Here is a 20701-nt window from a genome sequence, read left to right on the forward strand (position 1 = left end):
AAATGTCCCAATACGATTTAAAAATAATCCATTCATTCCTTTATTTGTAATTTCCTAAATGACTTGGACTTATTTTTGGGATTTCTGTCTTTTTTGTCTTGATTATTGTAGCTTTAAAATACTTTAATATTTGGGTAGTTGTAGTGTATTTTAGTTACCATCACCCCCATTTAAGTTTCTTTTTAAAATACTTCCTTGTTTGTTTTTAAGATATACTTGGGTGTAATTTTATTAAAAGATAACCCCTTTTCCTCCAACAGAATCATATACTCCTTAAGTTTTGTACTGGGATCCAATTTAGGGATATATTGAGATTTTACACTATCAAGACTCCCTAAGAATGATGTGGTTTACATTTTCCTATATATTCTATTTATATTTATTTATTAATCAAGTTTTAAAGATTTCTGCATATAGATTCTGCACATTTTTTTGTTGTGGGCATTTCTAGGGTTTTATTTTTTGAATGCTGTTGTTGAAATATTTTTTGTCTTATTTTCCAGCTACCTATTGTTTTTATCTAAAAAGCTGATTATTGGTTAACTTGCCAACTTACTGAATCTCTGAGTTTTAAGAATTCTTTTATTTGAGGCTAGATTTCAGTTAAAAATTATTTCTTGAAATAGTGCTTCCACTGCTTACTTAGGGTTTCCTGTTATTTCCATTTACACGTAATATATGACATTCCTAGTTCTCACTATATGCTGCTCTCTGTTTCTTGTGGGAGAACGTTCTAAGATATTTTGATGACACTTAAGATGTGTTACACTGTCTTGTCACTTACGGATGATTATCTTATAGTTAAAGAGTTTAAAATATAGGCATACTTGGGACTGTGAATGGATAGATTAAGGGACCATTTTATAAAGATGCCTTGGAGTCCTCCATGTTTGCATATGTATGGGAAGATGAAAAAGAAATGGGGAAAGTTTTGTTTTGAAAAAGTGGGTTCCAGAAGAGTTTGAATGGGAAGAGAGACATAATCCCTAAAGGTTGGAGTAACATGAGGAAGACAAAAGTTGTGGAAACTTAAAGTCAAAAAGCCCTCCCACGCCATGTGCAGACAAATATGGCCGTTTTTTGTGTGTGGGTTTTTGTTTTTTTTTTTTTTTTTGGTGACCCTCAACTCAGATTTTGACAAAGACCCAACCCTGCCACTTTGGGTCTCTTCACTACAAAGGGACTCACCATTATTCTGGTGACTTGGGGAGTACAAAAATGTCTTGAAAAGTATGGACTTTGTTGTGTATCAAATGGACACAATTTAGTAGAGACCTGGCCACTAAAAGTACCTTATCCTTAGAATGTAGGGTTTGGGGTTTGGAACATATTTCCAAAGTGTTCACTAAGTCCAGATGTAATTTAATGACTGATTGTCAAGTGCTTAACTCATTTAATCTTATGCCTGAAGTATATTAGCAATAACAGTAGGTGTCCAGAGCTGAGTTTTTTTCTTAAAAAAGTTTGTGAAAAATGTGCACCCAAACAAAGCTGATGTACTGGTAATAAATTGGGAATGGGGCGGAAGAGGTAGAAGCATTGATTTTTAGATAGGAAAAATAGGATTTTATTATAATGAAGAGTAGAATTTCCCAGTGACTTGGAGCTTTGATTTGAACTAATCCACTGTATAATTTTTACAGAAGTTACAGGGTTTGACATAATGAAACATTCCAAATTCTGAAAGTTGTTTGTAAAGGACTAGAAAATGTTAAAGTTGAAAGGATGACCAACCTCTGATGGCAAGATGCGTTTTACTCTAATATTCATGAACTTGAGAATTCTCAGGTTCTGAAATATTACTTAAAAATGGCAGGGGCATAATGGAGATAGACGTGCTGGTAACTAACATAGCTATGAAAGTATTGACCAAAAATGCTTGCTGGAAGTAGATGTGTAGGTGAACCAGAAGAAATAGAGTTGACCGGGAAATCATTATTATAATATGGTCAGATAATCAGACCTTGCACTAGAATGGCAATTCTTAATCTTTAGCTTTGGGAGGAGAGACAGGAATAAAAAAATCTGTTCAGAATTGCAAGACAGAAACTACTATAGCACTCTTGAAGGTACAATAAGGCCTCACTTGTGATTGATAGGTTCTTGGAGCAGCGACTTTAAACAAACTGATTTTACCTTAGGCTAATTGATACATAAACAAGAGTTAAGTTCCTAAAGCATATTTCTGATCACAAAAATATCAAATAACTTCTAAATAAAGATTGAAAGCATTTAATATTAAACTTTGAAATAAATGTGAGCTATACAGACATTTAAGAAAGATTAATAAAAACAAACAAGATGATTTTCCAAATTGCTTCTTGAGTTCAGGGTTGGGGGATTTGAGGGGCTGAAGCCTATCCTGGCAGCTCAGGGAGCAAGGCAGGAGGAACCAGCCCTGGATGGGATACCCTTCCATCATCGCAGGGCACACTCACACCTGCACTTGCTCAGACTGGGACCGTTTAGTTGTGCCAGTTCACTTCACGTGCTCATCTTCAGGAGGTGGAAGGAAACTGGAGTACCTAGAGAGAACCTACCCAAATAGGGGAGAACAGGCCAACTTGTTACAGGAGTGGCCCTGGATAGGAATCATTCCCCCCCCCCCCCCAACGTTAAAATGAAAGATTGTTATTCACGGATCTGCTGTATCCTGAGTTTTAGGACTCACATGAGGATGTTTGCATTGAAATGACCCATAGCACACAAATAAATCAGGTTATAGGCATATTCAGAGCTGGAGAGAGATTAGGGTCAAATTACAGAATCATATAATTGAGTAGCAGATGTGCTAGGAGGGCACTGATAGACAAGTTATTTAAATTCTGTGATTTGTGATTTCCATATTAAAATAAAATGATTTTATTTTCAGCCTAATCTGTTACCCTCTTCTCCAACTTCCAGAGATTTTTTTAGGGTGGTATTGGCCATCTTGCATCTTTGTTTTTCCACTGACAGTTTGTTTCAGTCTTTGGCTTGCCAATTTGCTTAGAATAATATCTAAGACATAGCCTTACATATTAGTACTTGTTGCTTTGCTTTTTTTAAATATCAGTAACTCTTACTCATCTGTTCTGTGATTTTCCTGAATTTTGTTGCAACTTTTTTACTCTTCATGGTCTTCATGTTGGGCGGGGGGATATGCCTAAAAATCCCTTTAAGTATGGGAAAAGACTTTTTCCATTATTACTAATAATTTTATTAATTTGGATATTTTGAGTATTTCAGTTACCTCCTGCTATTAGTTGCTTCTAGTGGGTAGAGGCCAGGGGTGCTGCTAAACATCTCCCAATTCACAAGACAGCCCACAGCAACGAATTACTTGGCAAAAGGTCAATAGTACCAAGAAACTTCACAAACCACTTCTGACATGTTCGATCAGTCACACAACCTTCTCCATACACTGCACAAATCTTTTTTTGTGTTTCAGTTGTGTTTTTACCTTTCTTTAAATAGTAAAGCATGATATGCTGAAAATGTTACATATTTTCTTCACCTTCAATACAAAGATGGCTGCATAACAATTCAATGGTTTTGATGAGGTTTTTTTTAAATGCATGCTGATATGACTGCTGTCTCAATACAGTCTAATGAGATTGTTTTGAATGAAGTTAAAAACAGCTAAGCACTGCTAGAGTCATCTATGGAAAAAAACATAAATGGACTTCTTGGCCAGGCTAATATTATTTAGTGGACTTTGGTAGAGAGGTAAGGTAAACAGATGTATTCACTTCTGCCATGTTTTAACCAGGTACTGAAAGTGTGTGTGTGTTTATGTAACTAGTCTTTAGTGCATCTTATGTGGTCTGGTGTGATCTTTGTTTTAGAAAAGTATTTACTAAGTACTTAGTGTTTCAAAGTGTGTGTGTAAGAATTTGCTACTGTTGAGAACTTTGTAGTTCTGATTGACAGAAATATAAAGTGTCATTTAATGTCAATTGTAATCATACAGGTGCCAAGGAATTCTTGCCCAAGGTTACATAGTGGTAGAGTAAGGATTGGAACAACAGTTCTACAACCAAGACCTTTGCTCTTTCTTGAGTATGTTGGGTCTTATGGTTTCTTTAGGCTGTAGTCATCAAATGAAAATAGAGTGATTTTAAGGCTAGAAAATGACTACTGATTTTTATTGCGAATATTTAAAAATTTTTTTAAAGATTCATTGATTTGCGAGAGGGGGGGCAGGAAAAGAGCGGAAAGGGGGAGAGGGAGGGGGGAGAGAGAGAGAAACATTGGCATGTTGTTCCACTTATTGATACATTCATTGGTTGATTCTTGTATGTGCCCTGACTGGGTATCCAACCCACAACCTTGGCATATTGGGTCAGTGCTCTAACTACTGAGCTACATGGCCAAGGTGAAGAGAATCTATATTCATTCCAAGTAGTTTTTAGACAGTGTACTCACTATAGCCCAATTTTTTTTAAGCAAAGAAGGAAGAGAAGCTGTAGGAAAAATAAGATTAGTGGTAAGATTAGTATTCAAAATACTAATTCTGGTCATGTCTTTTATTAAAGGTGGGCTTCAATGTATATTTATAACTAATATTTATAACATTTGAGTTTTTTCCTCTATGTTAAGTACTGTAGTAAACATTAATTATTTTACTTAATTCTCATAATTTCATGAATACCTCATGATATCTCACTCAAGAATATGTAAGTGGTAGAGCCTGGGGTGTGAATCTTGGTAGAGTGACCCTAGAGCCTGAATTATTAGTCACAGTTCTAAATACTGCCTCACTTAGTTTGAGAATTGACCAATACCTGTGATGTTTCAGGCATTTTACTAATTCCGAGGTACGTATGTGACGCTGAGGTTCAGAGAGGTTAAGTAAATACCAAGGTCATGCATTTCACAAATGATGGAGATGGAAATTAAATCCAGATTTGCCTAATTCTAAGCTCGTTCTTTTCAGTACTCCATATTTTCTTTGTATCTCTAATATTGCCTTTTATAGTTAACATTTTAATTGAATATTGATATACCTTTAATAATGTTTCTTGGGTTTTTTTGCAGGGATTTATCAAAGATGTTCATGAAGACTCCCTCACAGTTGTTTTTGAAAACAAGTAAGGTTTTTTTATTGTTAGAGATCTTAATTTTTAACATGGAGTAGATTTAAGATTTTTAAGAATTTTAAACTTTAGGAGTCATGCAAAACGTGTTCTGTCTCAACAAACTAATCATTTGAAATATATAATATGAAAATTGTTTTTCTTTAGGGAAAGCTAAATGATTAATTGGAAAATTATACAGCAGTAAGCATAGTCTATATAGCTTCCATATTAGAGAGTATTAGGATAACATATTTTGAAATGTTTAATTTCTTTCTAATCCTTCAGTTGGCAACCAGAACGTCAGGTTCCATTTAATGAAGTCAGATTACCACCACCACCAGACATAAAAAAGGAAATTAGTGAAGGAGACGAAGTAGAGGTATGTATTTGTGGGTTTATTTTCTTGTGTGCTTCTTATTTTGTTTTACATAGCTATTCCTCTAGGGAAATGTGTTTAGGTGATGGAGAATAAATAATTCCTTTTGTTTTTCTGTTGGTAATGGCTGTGTACGTAGCAGTGCTTGAGTTTTGAAATCAGAACTGGGATTCATGTCTCAGCTCTGCTCTTAGCTTTGTGCCTTGGTCAAGTTTCTTTATCATTAAAATGGAAATAATGAAATAACGTGAGAATTAAGGATGATGGGGTATTCGAACTGCTTTGCACAGAATCTGGCACAGAGAACTAACTATGATGTTGACTGCTATTTTCTGTTTTTTTCTAATTACTCTAAAATTCGTGGTTTTTCCTCAGATTCTTTGTAAAATACTGATTATCGTCCTTTATTATAGTGATCATTAATATAGTTTGTATGTATGTGAAATACTGTAATTAGTATTGCCTTATTGAATATTCTAGAAATACCTGGAAAGTTTTTAAAGTACAGAAAAAACAAAAAGGAAAAAAAAAAAAAACAGAGTCACTGCCCAGAGATAAAAACCACTGTTCATGTGTTATATATTACTCCCAGACTCCCCCTTTTTAAAAATAAAAATGAGATCATTTGTACTGCTTCTTTATATCTGGCTTTTTTCATATATAGTAGATCTGATCTTGGCTGTCAATCTGACTTCAGAATGTTAATGTTGACTAATATATCTGCTGTTCTGTAAAAAGAAACTTGAAAGAAAATAATTTTCAAATACAGGTGTAATGGGTCTGTTAGAGATAGGAAATTTGATTTTTTATTTTCAAGAATTGACATAATTCCTCCAAGATAATCAGATATGCTAAAATGTTTCTCAGAAGGAGTTGGTTCAGTAGTAGATTTTCAAGTCTCATTTGTACCTCGTTTATGTAGGATGGGGGAGGGGAATTGGGGGCCTACCATTAAATGTGATGAAATTAGCAATCTGATGGTGTTTATAAACACTTAACAATACATGCTCTGTGCCAGACACTGTTCTGAGCACTTGGCAAATGAATGCATTTAGTTTATCTGTCACTTTTATTTCTCATTTTTTAATGGAAATAATTCTTTTGAGTTTCTATAAAATTGTAGACACTATGCTAGGAAACCAAAGAATTGTAGTGATTTAACCCCTGACAAACTGAACTCATTTTCATTCAAAAATTATGCCTAGATTTTAATTACTTGCTCTAAGTTTACTGTGCACTCTTTTGCTTTTGCTAAATCAAAGCATGTTATAACTTAATTGTGTCAGGGCACCATGAGCCCACTCCCTAATAATGTTATAGCCTTCACTTTACTCGCTTTTTTCTTTCATAGTTGACCGAACGTGGGTACTAAGACCTTTGTAATAAGGAGACCTGTAACTGTAGTCTCTGTGGTATGTGTTTGTGTCCCAGAGTGTAAAGTTGGGGTACTTCGTGAGTCTTGTGAATTGTAACAGTAATGCTGCTGATTACTACTCTACTATGTTCACTGGGACTTTACATGCCAGTGAAAATGGTTTTCTCAGTATTGTATCCATTTCTAATCAACACCTTTCTGTGAGGACTGATAAAAGAGGTTATTTGTTTTCATTTTTAAAAATATATTGTTTTAGAAGGGTTTTTTTTCTGAATTCTTAATTCTAAAATTAGAAATATGTGGTGGTCAGCTCTGGACATAGTGCTTTTCATATTTTTTTTAAATTGTTGTTCAGACACTTATTGGTAGTTTAAAGGCTCAGATAAAAGGAAAAACTTGGCTGAGTACTGCGGATGTTTTTAATACTGTTCTTTCCCCAGTCCTCCTTGAGAAAGGTATTATCCATTTCTTGGACCATCTTCTGGCCTATTTGGAAATTGATGATTATAGTGTTTTCAGTTTGTTTCTTGTTTCAGTCTTGGTGAAATTTGCTCCTTTTAATTGTGAGAATCATTTGAAATGAAGATATTATTGTCATTTTTTTCACTTGCAATTTTTGAAAATTTACTTAAGGAAGAAGCTTAAAATTAATACTGCAACTCATGGATTTATTAGACTTTTATTTTTATTTTTTGGTCACTAATAGTTAGGAGTCTGTTCACCACACCTGAAATATTTTGGAGTGATAGTAAGGCTTTATATTTCGAACCAATAGCTTTTGAAAGCCTCCCACACCTTTTAAATTCAAAGTAAAAAAGGTTATGAAATGATAGAGTAATGCACAATATAAAATGTCAACCTTCATAATATAAAATGTCAACCTTCCCTCTTAGTGTGGGTGTGTAGGTGTTCTTGTTGCCTACCCCAGTTTACATCTCATTTACCAGAATTTAGTTTCTCTTCAGATTTTTTTTGTATTTATAAAGAATAATTATTTTTATTACAAAAATTGAAAATACATATTTGTGACTTGTTTTTTAAGTTAATTAGGATATCATACACATTTTCTTGTCTGAATGTGCATTGTCATTTCTCCTGATGCCCCCATAATATTCCTTAGTACAAATGTATGATAGTTACAAGACAATGAAGTTGAATGATTTTTTTTTTGCTATGATTAAAAAATAGCCAGAATTAATTAATGCTCTTTTATATAAATCATCTTCTGGTAATACAGTTTTAAGTGGTTTAGTTGCTGAATTAAAGGCATGTTATTTAAAATTTTGATAGTACAGCTTCTCGGCCTTTTGGCTAAGATCAAGTGTAGTATCTGTTCTTACCAGTTTAAAATTTTGATAGTACTAAAATGTGCCATTTTGACCTCTAAAAATGCTTTTTGAATTACCACTTCATAATTTTGCTGACATATGAAGATATTTGCTTCCTCATTGATTAGTATTTTAACTTATTTAATATATTAACTTTAAATTCACTATATTAAATTTTTAATTTAAATCACTCTACTGTTTTCTTTCTGCTAGTCACAAATAGTATAACATAGCAATAATAATAGCTGACACTTGTATAGCACTAGCATATGCATTATATAACCGACAAGCTCTTTAAACAAATTTAGTTTAACATAACAATTTCTTGAGGAGCTATGCTAAACTCCACTATTATTATATTTTTTAAGATTTTATTTATTTACTTTCAGAAAGAGGAGAAGGGAGGGAGAAAGAGAGGGAGAGAAACATCAATGTGTGAGGGATAAATCGATCAGTTTCCTCCCACATACTCCCATTTGGGGACCTGGCCCACAACCCAGGCATGTGCCCTGGCTGGGAATTGAACCAGTGACCTTTTGGTTTATAGGCCAGTGCTCAATCCACTGGGCCACACCCCCTAGCCAGGGCTTCTGCTGCTGTTAACCATTCCAAGGTCATAAAGGCTAAATATTGGAAAGCTGATAACCAGTTTTAGTTTTTGTCTTGATTGTTATTTTCTAATATATCATGTTGTATTTATAGAGTGTTGTCTGTTTTGTGACAGACTTACAACTGTTCTGTTCTTTCGCAGCTCTGGGAACTCCTTCTCTTTGAAGAAGGGAAAGGTGACTTTGATTTGGCCACTGGAAACAAATTTAGAACAAAAGTGATCCAGGAGAGAGCTTCCCATTGATTTCTTTCAGGCATTTATTTAAAGCTTGGCCATACATAATTTCCATTCTGTAGGTCAGGAATGGTTGAATATTGATAATTTCATATAGTTTACTCTGAAATTCTATTATTTTAAAAATATGTTTGGCTACGTTGAGGTTTGTTTTTCCAGCCAATTTATGAGGCTTACATGAAGCTATAGAACATAGTGTCATGGTTTATAATGGCCTCAAGAAGACACTATAATTTATAATAGTTGGTTTTTAGAGGTCTGAAGTTCAAAGATTAATTTGAAACCGGTTAGTGACTTTTACTTGACTTTAAAAGTGGTGGCATATTTTTAAATACAATTACATATTTTTGATAAATACTTGCCTAATGGTTGATTTTGCTAACTGAAGATTGCTAACAAAATAATGCTCAGCTGAAAATGAAGAGTTCCTTAGATTTTTTTGAGCTGGTTATATAATGTTCTGGGGCACTGGAAGGGCAGTAGAAATTACCCCAGTGATTTCACATGAGGTATGCTTTGTCTTACTATAGATACCTGTCTTGCTTGGCAAGTTAATACCCACAAAACACATGCACATGTTACATAGTAAGCCTTATATCTCAAGCCAGTGTATAATTTTACAAGATTTTCAAGGTTTTCTTCTTGGGTTTAATATATTTAAAAAGTTTTTATTTTTGAATTGTGAAGATTTCTGGTTGAAATTAGAATTGGCAAGTTTTTGTTCTTGCAATATATATGCCTTCCCATCTTTTATGGCAGACTGTCAGGCATCTTTATATTTTAACTATAACATTAGGATAGGTCATTAAAAGAAATTAGATAAAAGGAGTAAGAATAATTTGACATAGGATACTCTTACATTACAGTTTTTAAAATTCAATATTATTTATAGAAAATGTAAATATACATGTATTATTTACATATTATCTTTAAAAATGTTTCAGTTGATCCTTGAGACCAGTCTGAAAATTTTAGCTGTCTGTAGTTAGTATGTCTCATAATTCCAAGTCCGTTGTTAGTCTTAGTGCTTGTTGTTAAGTCTTAGTGCTTGGGAAATGCTCCTATATTTAAAAGAGATGAATATATTTTTAAAATTATATCTTTGTCTTGCAAAAATGGCCATTTTTTAAAAGATTTTATTTATTTTTAGAGAGAAGGGAAGGGAGAGAGAAAGAGAAGGAATGAAACATCAATGTGTGGTTACCTCTCATGCATCCCCTACTGGGGATCTGGCCTGTAACCCAAGCATGTGCCCTGACTGGGAATCGAACTGGCGACCCTTTGGTTTGCAGGCCAGCACTCAGGCCACTGAGCCACACCAACCAGGGCTCAATTTTTAAGACTTTGAAACCCATTTGTTAGTGAATCAGCCACAAATATGAATGAGATACTAGTACTATACAGGTAGATAAATTATATTAGTGTGTTCTATATGTTAAGCTTGCTTTACATATGGATTGTAGTGAGATGACTCATAGATTATGATGAGATGAAATGGTGAATACAGAGGAATGATAAATGATGTATTTCATATAGTTATGAAAAGTGTCATTATGCTTAAGTATTCAGTTTAGTGCTTAACATTATTTAGAAGTTATCTGCCTCTCTTGTTTATTATCTCTATTTGATTGTGACTTTGAAAGGCACAGTTAGTTATTAACTTGAATGAAAAGTTAGCAACATTATTAGGATCCAGACTGGAATTTCACTAAAGTCACAATTTGGTGTGTACTAGAATTTGGAGGCCATTTTGTAGTAAGGTTTGACTTGGAGTCATTTGGTGGAAAGAATCCTTAAATAGGCCATTGGACTTTGATTGTTCATATTTCATCCTTCACACCTTAAAACGATAACCTTCAATCTGAGTACTATTATGTTCTTAGGTTTTTAGGTTTCCCATGGCAATTTCTTATTAGTTCCCTGATTTTTTTTAGCTCTTTCTTGGATTTGAAGAAACTTAGAATGTTATAGCAACGAGGGCATTGCTTTAGAATAGGAATCACTACCTTGGAATAGATTGGAGATTTAAATGAAATCTGAAGAAAGGGAATTTCTATGAGGTGCTCTTATTCCAATGATACAGTCATGAATAAATTTAGTAATCAACACTAGGAACAGAGTATACAAGGGCACAGTTTTACTTCTTGGTTATTAAAGTGATTAGTTACTGTATGAGATACAGTCCATTTTATATAGGATGTGATTTGAACCATGGCCCGCAAGTGGAGCCAGATTCATAGTTGGCTTCGTGAGAGTGGCTTTCTCTTTCAGGGATAAAGTTATTAATGAAGTTTACAGAGGTAGATATAAGTATAAAATGGGATCTAGCATTTCAATGTTGAATGAGAAATAAAGCTTCAAAGCAGTCCAAAATTGTTCTTTTTTTTGAGTTAAGCTTACATAGCAACCCAGATTCCTAGAAGGGTTATGCTTTCGTAAAAATAGAATTAGAACAAAGGGATTTAAGTAGTTTTAAGACCAGTTTTTTTTCAAGCATTTCAGCTTGAGGCACCCATTTGCTGTAGATCACCAAGAGATACTCTATCTAGCTGAATTGCCTTTCTGAGATGGTGCTTGGAATTGGCAAGAACTTGCTGTTCTTAGGGTTTTCTTTTCTTTTCTTTTTTTTTAATCCTCACCCATGAGGTAAAATAGTCATCATTTAGCATGGGCCCAATGATGCATCTTAATTGGTTTTTAATATGTTTTTCACAAGTAAAAATGAAACAGTGGAGATAGCCATCATAATAAGATATCTTTAAAAGCATTTAAACATAGCAAATCCATCTTTTTATTCCCTCTTTTCTTGGTTTGGGTAATATACCTAAAATAAGCTAAGTTCCCTAAATATTACTGCTTATTAGCTATCATGTGTAAAGAAGCCTAAAATATCCATCTTATCAATACAGATACCAAATTGAAAATACATTTCTAACAAGCTTTATCATTTCTTCTGGTTCATTTTGTACTTGAATTATCAGAATATAAGAATATTTGGAACTATTGGTAACTCTTATTGAACAAAGCATAATCATGTTTGCACTATATTACACCATTTAAAAAATTGAGCTATTTTCATATTTAACTGATTGGATTAACTAATCCACTGAATTTTTCTGCATTTCTTCCATCATCTGCTTCTCTCTAGTCATTTTGTATACATGTCTACCATTGACATTTGGCCACTTACTAACTGAATGAAGTATCTTTTGGTGTGCAAACATAAAAGATGAAACAACACTGTTGCCTGTCCTTGTAGAAAAACAGAATGGTCTAGGTGCTTGTTGCAGGATTTTGTATAATGGAGTCCCAGTTGAATAATTAACTGGGTGAGAATACTAAAATTTTCTTTTTCTTCTTAGAAATGTATTTGGGGATATTAATCTAGGATGTCATCTGAAGTCTTCAAAGTCAGATTCTGCTTAAAAGATAAAATTACACATTGATCATTAGAATTTAGAGTGCTGTTGTCTCCTTGCACCTGTGTGATTCCTCTAATAATTTTGAAAGCCCTTCCTCTAGATTTTCTCTGTGATTCTCAAAATAGAAACTCTGAATTTTTAACTGTTAAGCAATAGCCAAAAGCCTACAACAAGAATGGTGCTTCTAGTCTTTTTTATATTTTCTTGAAAGAATGTGTAATAACCCAGAGGATGGTAACAGTAGTAATGATATATTTCACTGTTGTATTCTTCCAGGTAATACCATCATTCTTCTGTTTACTTTCAGATTTAAAAAAAACATAGTTGGAAATAATTGAATGATGATGAAACGGTGAAATAGTGTTTCAAGATACAGGAAAAATGTGATAATTAGATTCCACCTTAGATTTATAAAAGGGCCCACTGTATTCATATACTAATTGCAATATAGAGTAATTTTTTTAAAAATAAGATTTCTTGTTTTGGGGGGAGACCTATGAGAAAGGATGAAGCTCTAAATAGTTAGATTTATTGATAAAAGAAATACAAAAGCTGCCCTGGCTGATGTGGCTCAGTGGATTGAGTGCAGGCTTGAAAATCAAAGGGTTGCTGGTTCGATTCCCAGTCAGGGCACATGCCTGGGTTGTGGGCCAGGTCTCTAGTAGGGGGCACATGAGAGGCAACCACACATTGATGTTTCTCTCCTCCTCTTTCTCCCTCCCTTCTTGCCTCTCTAAAAGTAAACTTGAATTTGATTTTCAGGGAGCCAAATTGCATAAAAAAGGTTGTTTTATTTTTCAGTAGTAAAATTTAGGCTTGCATTACTTTTATTAAATTATGTTTAGTACACCAATTTAAATACAGTAATATTTTTGATTCTTAAGTTTAATGGGACTTGGTATTTATAAAAAGTTATTACAATGTTAAAATCTTTTTTGGATGAATGGTTGAGGGCATTTTTTTCCCTTCTCAGGTATATTCAAGAGCAAATGACCAAGAACCTTGTGGATGGTGGTTGGCTAAAGTTCGAATGATGAAAGGAGAAGTAAGTGATGTTAACACTTGGTTTATGACTAGTTTCCAAGGAAATGCCTCGACTCTCATTTCTGTAAATGTTACTCCAGTTCTGTTTCTAAAAACAAAAGTGTATTGTAGAAATAGTTGATGACACATTTCAAAAATTCATCACCATTAATTTCTCTTTGTGTTCTGAATTTGCAAACACTAAAGCTGTTCTCCAGAGGTACAACCTGAGCTTGTGAGGACTACCAAGGTTCTTGCTTGTAAAAACCTATAATCTACTTTAGGCAAATCAGATTGATGTAACTAAGCTGTGCTTATTGTTTGTGCCACACTGGGGAGGGTCTACTGCTTAAGCTGAACAAGGTAATCAGAACTTCACTTGAAGCTCATTATTTTTGTTCCAATGGGATTTTTAAAGTATTTTGATGTTTTTTAGTTTTATGTCATTGAATATGCTGCTTGTGATGCCACTTACAATGAAATAGTCACATTTGAACGACTTCGGCCTGTCAATCAAAATAAAGCTGTCAAAAAAAATACCTTCTTTAAATGCACAGTGGATGTTCCTGAAGATTTGAGAGAGGCGTGAGTAATTTTGTTTACTATTGAATTGCGTGAATTAAGAGTATTTTTAAGTGCTACAAAAACCTTTTTGCCCCAGTCAAAAACTCTGTTAGAAATTTTTTTTAATAAACAAGTTTTAATGGGTGGTGTCAAAACGAAATACTGGGATTTAAATTACATTAGCCCTCTAAATTTAACCTGTTACTTAGGTCTTACACATGAATTAATTTCTCCCTAGGTGTGCTAATGAAAATGCACATAAAGATTTTAAGAAGGCCGTAGGAGCATGCAGAATTTTTTACCATCCGGAAACCACACAGCTAATGATATTGGTAAGATAACTCCATTTTTTAGGTAGTTAATGGACATTGCACAGCTTTTGTAATTAAGCATTTAAAAAATGAAAGCTAACTTGGTGTATAGTAAATTTATTAATGCAGTGTGGGAGAACAATTTTTTGGCAGTTAAAATACAAAATTTTCTCTTGAAGGAGAAAAAAAATTAATATGATATTCTCAACATAGTAAAATTCTTAATGTGTGGGGTGTTGGCTTCCTCCCATCCCCATCATAATGTGAATGGAATTAGATAATATGGGAATTCAGAAAGGAAAGTAAGATTACTTGTAGGAAGAGGGAGATATGTTAGGTGAGGAGAAAGGTGTAATTGATGAGAATCGTGGAAGGCTTTATTGTGAAGGTCCTGTTCGTATTATCTTGAAAAATGATTAAGTTTTTGAGTGATTAACTTGTTTGTTTATAGTCTGCCAGTGAAGCAACTGTGAAGAGAGTAAATATTTTAAGTGACATGCATTTGCGAAGTATTCGTACGAAGTTGATGCTAATGTCTAGAAATGAAGAGGCCACTAAGCATTTAGAAGTAAGTGGGTTTGTGCAAGTTCCCTGACTCAAACTGCTTGACTGTTAATGTAAGGCAACTTAGTACCTATTTTGTGGCTAATAATACTTGGAGTTATTGTGTTCCTTAGAGGAATTGCTTTTTTCCTGTTACTTTTCTCAAACATAGCCTTATTTCCCCCTCAGCCCCAGACAATTTCCATTCTGCTTTCTGTTTCTATAAATTAGAATCATAATAGTATTAGTCTTTTTGTGACTGGTTTATTTTACCAAACATAATATCTGTCCACATTGTAGCATGTATTTTCTTTTTAAGACCTAATAATTTTTCAGTGTATGAATATATTGCATTTTATTCATCAGTGTGTAACTTTAGGTTGCTTCCACTTAACTCTTGTGAATGATGCTGTGAATGTGGGTATACTAAAAATCATTTTTAGTTTTGATCTTTTATAAAATGTCTTAATTTACCTCTTTCACTAGTGCACAAAACAACTTGCAGCAGCTTTTCATGAGGAATTTGTTGTGAGAGAAGATTTGATGGGCCTGGCAATAGGAACACATGGTAGTAACATACAGCAAGCTAGGAAGGTTCCTGGAGTTACAGCTATTGAGCTAGATGAAGATACTGGAACATTTAGAATCTATGGAGAGGTAAGCTGTTTTATGTCCCTCACCAAAATAACTTTGCTATAACATGAACAATTGCTTGATACTATTTTTTGGAATTTCAGTTTCCCGGTGAAAAGTCTTTAAAAAATCAGTCATCCTAGTAATCATTGTACATATATATGTGGATTGAAGATGATTATTATATTATATGGAGCAATGATTTTTGAGTATTTAATATGTGCTGTTTTCAGAAGTTTCTTAATCAGCCACTTCTGGGTTTAACTCAGTTTTATGTATTGATACCATATTTTTCAGACTATAAGATGCACTCCCCCCACCAAATTTGGGAGGAAAATGGAGGTGCGTTTTATAGTCCGAATGTACCGTGCCTGGCTTGCTTGGGGGGCTGCAGTGGAGCGGGATGTTTTTCCTATTCTCCTCTAAAACCTAGGTGCGTCTTATGGTCCGAAAAATACGGTACTTTACAAATAATTTACTCACTTTTTGCATGCTTAGTGTGTGTCAGGCACTGGCAGTTGTGAATAACATAATAGAACAGCTTTGGTAGAACTTGAATTTAGATAATATTTTGTCATTGGTAATTGGAAATTTGTGTGGACAGGAAATAATATGCTAGGTAAATAATTCAAATTTTTCACTGGGACCAACCTTCACATTAGAATGGATGAGGTGTGGTTTGGGGTGATAATTTCAAGTTTTGACTTTTCATACATAGCTATTAAAAGCTTACGTCATAAATCTGACTAGAGGCCTGATTTTTATTTCTGAAACCTTTAGAAGTGGGCAGTATGACAGAATTAAAATGAAAGTCTCTTGAGTCATACTGCCTGAATTGGAATTCCATGTGTGTCACTTTGGGTGGGCTTGGCGAAAGTTGCTTAATTTCCTTGCATAAGTTTCCTCATTATAACATGAGAAGTGTAACAGTGTTTAGTTTATATATAATTTATGAGGACTTAGATATGCTTTAAAATTTTTATTATGCATGGTATGAGTACATGATACACTTGATCTGTGGTTATTAAAGAATAAACAGTAAAAGTGGAAGTTAAATCTTACTGGGGACTATGAATTCACTTCAGGGAGTCCCCCTCCTCTCCCGTCTTCCCAGTTTTCTAAAATTGTACCCGTTAGAAATTAGGAGTTTTAATGATCTTATTGATAGGTACTTTTTTAATGCATCTTTGCAAAATCAGCTTTTTAAAATCATATGAGAATGAAAAAATTGCACACAGTATAGACAACATGATCAACTTGTTTTTTAACATTTACCTGGAGATATTCAACATGGGAGAATAGACTTACATATTTGGTACTGTGTTTAAATTTGGCTACAGTAAGTTAAACTCTTGCTAATTGTCTCAGAAACTTTAGAGAGGACCTTAGAGTTATCTTACATGTTTTTGTTCTAATAGCTCTTTTTTCCTAGCCTTTTAATGGTTGCTTTTTTAAAAAAGTGCTTCATGAATTCTTTGAACTGAATGGTACTTCAATGGACTGAGCTTATTAATAGAATGTAATGATTTAGATTTTTCTCATTTCTCATATTTTTGTTTTGGATTGTGGGTTTTTTCCTGGGTTTATTTCATGTGTGTTTCTTCTCCTACCACCCCCAGAGTGCTGATGCTGTAAAAAAGGCTAGAGGTTTCTTGGAATTTGTGGAGGATTTTATTCAGGTTCCTAGGAATCTTGTTGGTAGGTATTTTTACTACATATTAATAACTAAGTTAAATGTTATTTAATTACATTGACTTAATTTGAAAATTAGTCTCTTTGTTCTGAGTTAAGTATTTTGATAACAGTATTTGTTTTTATTTTTTCAGTAATAATGTATGTGATTTGTATTTTGTCATGTTGTCTTCTGTAGAGGCTAACCCACTAATAAGACCCATAATTTTTATAACAGTTAGCTATTGCAGTTTTTCTTAAGCCAATTTATGCCTTTGGCTCTTTCTTACCATTCTTGTTCACTTAAATGTCTTATTACTTATAACAAAATTGTCCATACTTTTTGATAAGGTTATGATAATTTTTGTGTAGTGCAAAAGAGTAAGAGTGAACCAACAATAGGGTAATTAATAATAAAACTTATACAACAGAACCTGAATAAATAACGATTGATTTTTAATGGGCAAGAGAGGAGGATGGTGATGATGATGAAAAGATGGGAGGCTGTTAAATTTTTTGATACCATTAATGAAAACTATTGTACCTATGAATTAAAACTTGTGACAAAAAATTTTGAAGCTATAGGTAAACAATCATTATAGCTTGGAGTGAGTTGTCATTGATACCCTGTATATCTGTGCTGTCCTTTTAAATGGCATTTGAGACAAATGGGAAAGCTTTTGTCACATGTTAAATATGCAGTGATTATTCTGGAAGTTTGATATAAAAGCACACATCACCGTAAAGTAGTGAAATTTACTAGAAGAGGAGTGAATTTTTGTCACCTGTTGTATCTCATCAGTTTTTTTAACCTTATTGAAATAATTAGGCTCCATTATAATTAGGCCTGTTTTGCCTTTAGGAAATGATTTCTTTGCTCTTGGTATTTTATTTGTCAAATTCTTAAAAAAAAAAAGAGAGAAAATTTAACAAAAATAAAGTTCCTACTATTAAAAGATGTTTTTCTAGCCTATAACAACTAGTATATTCAGATACAGTAGTCTACAACCCAAGAATTGGATAGTTTCTTTGTACTCAGCTCTTAGATAAAAAGCTTTTCAATTTTGCCCAAACACTTGGATAGTTATGATGTACTGCCAATTAAGTAAGCTCTACTTCATTTGTCATGGAAATCACTGTTCACTATAGACTAATTTTAATAAACATTATGTTACAAAATGTTATCCACTGTTTATTGTCAAATGAAATCACCTTAGAGAAAAAAGCTGCTTTTGAAAGTGATCCCCTTTTTTGTTTAAATTATATTCAATTATTGACATCAATACTAACATTGGTTTGCTGCTTTACAAAACATAATTTAACTTAGATTTCTTCACTTGTAAAACTGATTTGGAGGTATGTACTAGGGAATCAGGGTTCTTTCCAACTCAGTAATGCTGTTGGTGATAGCCTCAGTCTTAGAGTCTGTGGTAGTGTTAACCTTGAGTAAAAAGTCCAGCTATTTTGTTAGGAAATTGTATATACCTGTAGTTCTCTGATTTTTATTCATTTATTTTATGCAGTGATATCCGTGATTACCATGTCTCTTTTTTTCCTCTGTCTTGGTTGGCTTTGATTTGGGTTATTTGTGTACTCTTTAGGAAATCTATATTAGCAGCAACTATTATACGTTGGTGAAATTTTCAGAAGAAGTATAAAGATTTCAATTGGTTGTTGTATATAATAATACTACATTTCCTTCTAAAATATTTTATGGGTGAAGCAGTCTTTTGAAAAGTAATACATTTTTAGTCCAAGTGAAAGAGAAAAAGAGGACTGAGGAGTAAAAGGGAATGAGGACTACTTGGTGGGTAAGTTCCAGAGAGGATTTCTTTACACATTCAGGTTCTAAGAGTTGTAGAACTTAACCATTCCCAGCCCTCCTAAATCAAAAGAAAAAATACTGTGTGAACATTGATTTGAAAATGAATCAAAATTTTTCACCTCCTAGAAGCTTTCCTTAATCACTTCTCTACTCTGTCCCTTCAGCATTTTTTGCTCAGTGCTCAATTTAAACTGCAGGTCTGCTTCAGTTTATCAGTATGCTTTGGAATTTAAACTGTGGAAAATGATCAGTTAAAATTTTGACGGTCTCTGGTGGGACTAAATAAAACTTGCAGGTAGGTCCTTGCCATAGACCCCAGAAGGGTGATGGATGTTCGCTCACCACTGATATATATAGTTCACAAGAAGAAAGAGGCAAAGATTGGGGTGGGAGGGGTTATGATATATCAAACTAATTTTTGTTATTTCGAAGGTATTTGCTTATTTTTAGCAGGGTCAAGGATGGAGTTGCTGCTTGAGCTTCACTGTGTTAACTATGGAGGTTGCTTTTATATGCTGCTGCTAGGGCTGCTCAGAGAAGACATGTGAATTTCCTGACTTACTCTATTTTATCTTTTTATCTGTTAATTGCTGTTTTTAAATTTAGAGTTATTAATGGAGAAGGGGGTTTAAGACGAGTGGTAGAAAATCCTGTGTCTTGCTGTATTGACCAGCATACTGTTGTCATTGTTCCCTTATTCATTCTTTAATGTAAACTGTTCTCTCAAGCATCAATAGGAAAAACTTCCATTTTAACCCCTTTCAACCAAGATTAATTTATTGTGGATATACATTGCTGATTTAGTAAAAAAAAATAAAAATTTATTAGGGATTTGTTCTTAATAACAAATAATGGTGTTGCTGTTAACTTTATAAGGGATACATCATTTCATATAGTGAAGTTACCTGAATATTCTGTTACCAGGTAACACTGTCCAGTATTGGCTTATTATTTTATGTGAATGTTTGTTGTAACCAATAAGTTCCTAAGGGGAAGAGAAGTTCACGGACAAACTTTTAGGTTGTCCTTTAATTATTGGAAACTCAAGAACTGCTGTTTGACAGACTTAGATGTTAGGTGTGGAGAAGGTTAATAATTCGGACTTATGTCATTTTTATAGTATTTCATATTAGGAAGACAACATATACACATGCTTTATGTATTTGTATAGCTTTGAGGTACTTTAAGAACATTGGTGTAAAATGTTATACTTGTTACATGTAAACATTTAATCGCTGAAGAGATTATTTTAAAAGTTATATCTTCAAGTCACGGATGTCTTTTAAATGGATAGAAACTTGAAAATAAATCAAGATTGAACTTGGTGTTTGAATTATTATACATAGTAAATAATAAACATAAACAAATTGATATTAATGCCAAAATAAAAGTTTTGTTTTTGTTTATGTATACAAGCTTTTGAAATCAGTTGGACTTGATATTTAAAAAATATAAAAATGATGTAGAACATCTTAAAAAATGCTTAGACTTTGAAAATATTTTCCATGTGAGCAGCATTGTCCATCCAGTTAATAATATCCTTAAGTATACTGAAGAGAACGAAGTTCTAGCCAATGATAAAATTTCTCAGTAGTCATTAGGGGTGAGTTAATTGAGAGTATAAAGATAGGATGTTGCTTGGTTTTTATATTTTAATAGAAATTCATAAATTATTTGGGCAGCTGCGGAAAGGATAGAAGTATTAGTTTTTAAGTTACCATTATCT

The 20701-nt window shown here is 33.4% G+C and overlaps 1 protein-coding gene and 1 pseudogene across 6 annotated transcripts in view; both read left to right on the forward strand.

Moving 5' to 3' along the window:
* Positions 1–20701, forward strand: part of FXR1 (FMR1 autosomal homolog 1) — a 52732-nt gene that overhangs the window by 13289 nt on the left and 18742 nt on the right. For all 6 annotated transcript variants that reach the window (XM_045198388.2, XM_024563918.3, XM_024563953.3 and 3 more), the window contains exons 2-9: positions 5020–5072; positions 5346–5439; positions 13379–13450; positions 13865–14013; positions 14231–14324; positions 14755–14871; positions 15333–15503; positions 17099–17177. In XM_045198388.2, the coding sequence (XP_045054323.1) occupies positions 5020–5072; positions 5346–5439; positions 13379–13450; positions 13865–14013; positions 14231–14324; positions 14755–14871; positions 15333–15503; positions 17099–17177 (829 nt within the window). The remainder of the gene's footprint in view (positions 1–5019; positions 5073–5345; positions 5440–13378; positions 13451–13864; positions 14014–14230; positions 14325–14754; positions 14872–15332; positions 15504–17098; positions 17178–20701) is intronic.
* On the forward strand, positions 8103–8221 carry LOC112309633 (U2 spliceosomal RNA; annotated as a pseudogene).

This window comes from Desmodus rotundus, chromosome 2, assembly GCF_022682495.2.
Source record: "Desmodus rotundus isolate HL8 chromosome 2, HLdesRot8A.1, whole genome shotgun sequence".
In the NCBI taxonomy this organism is placed as follows: domain Eukaryota; kingdom Metazoa; phylum Chordata; class Mammalia; order Chiroptera; family Phyllostomidae; genus Desmodus; species Desmodus rotundus.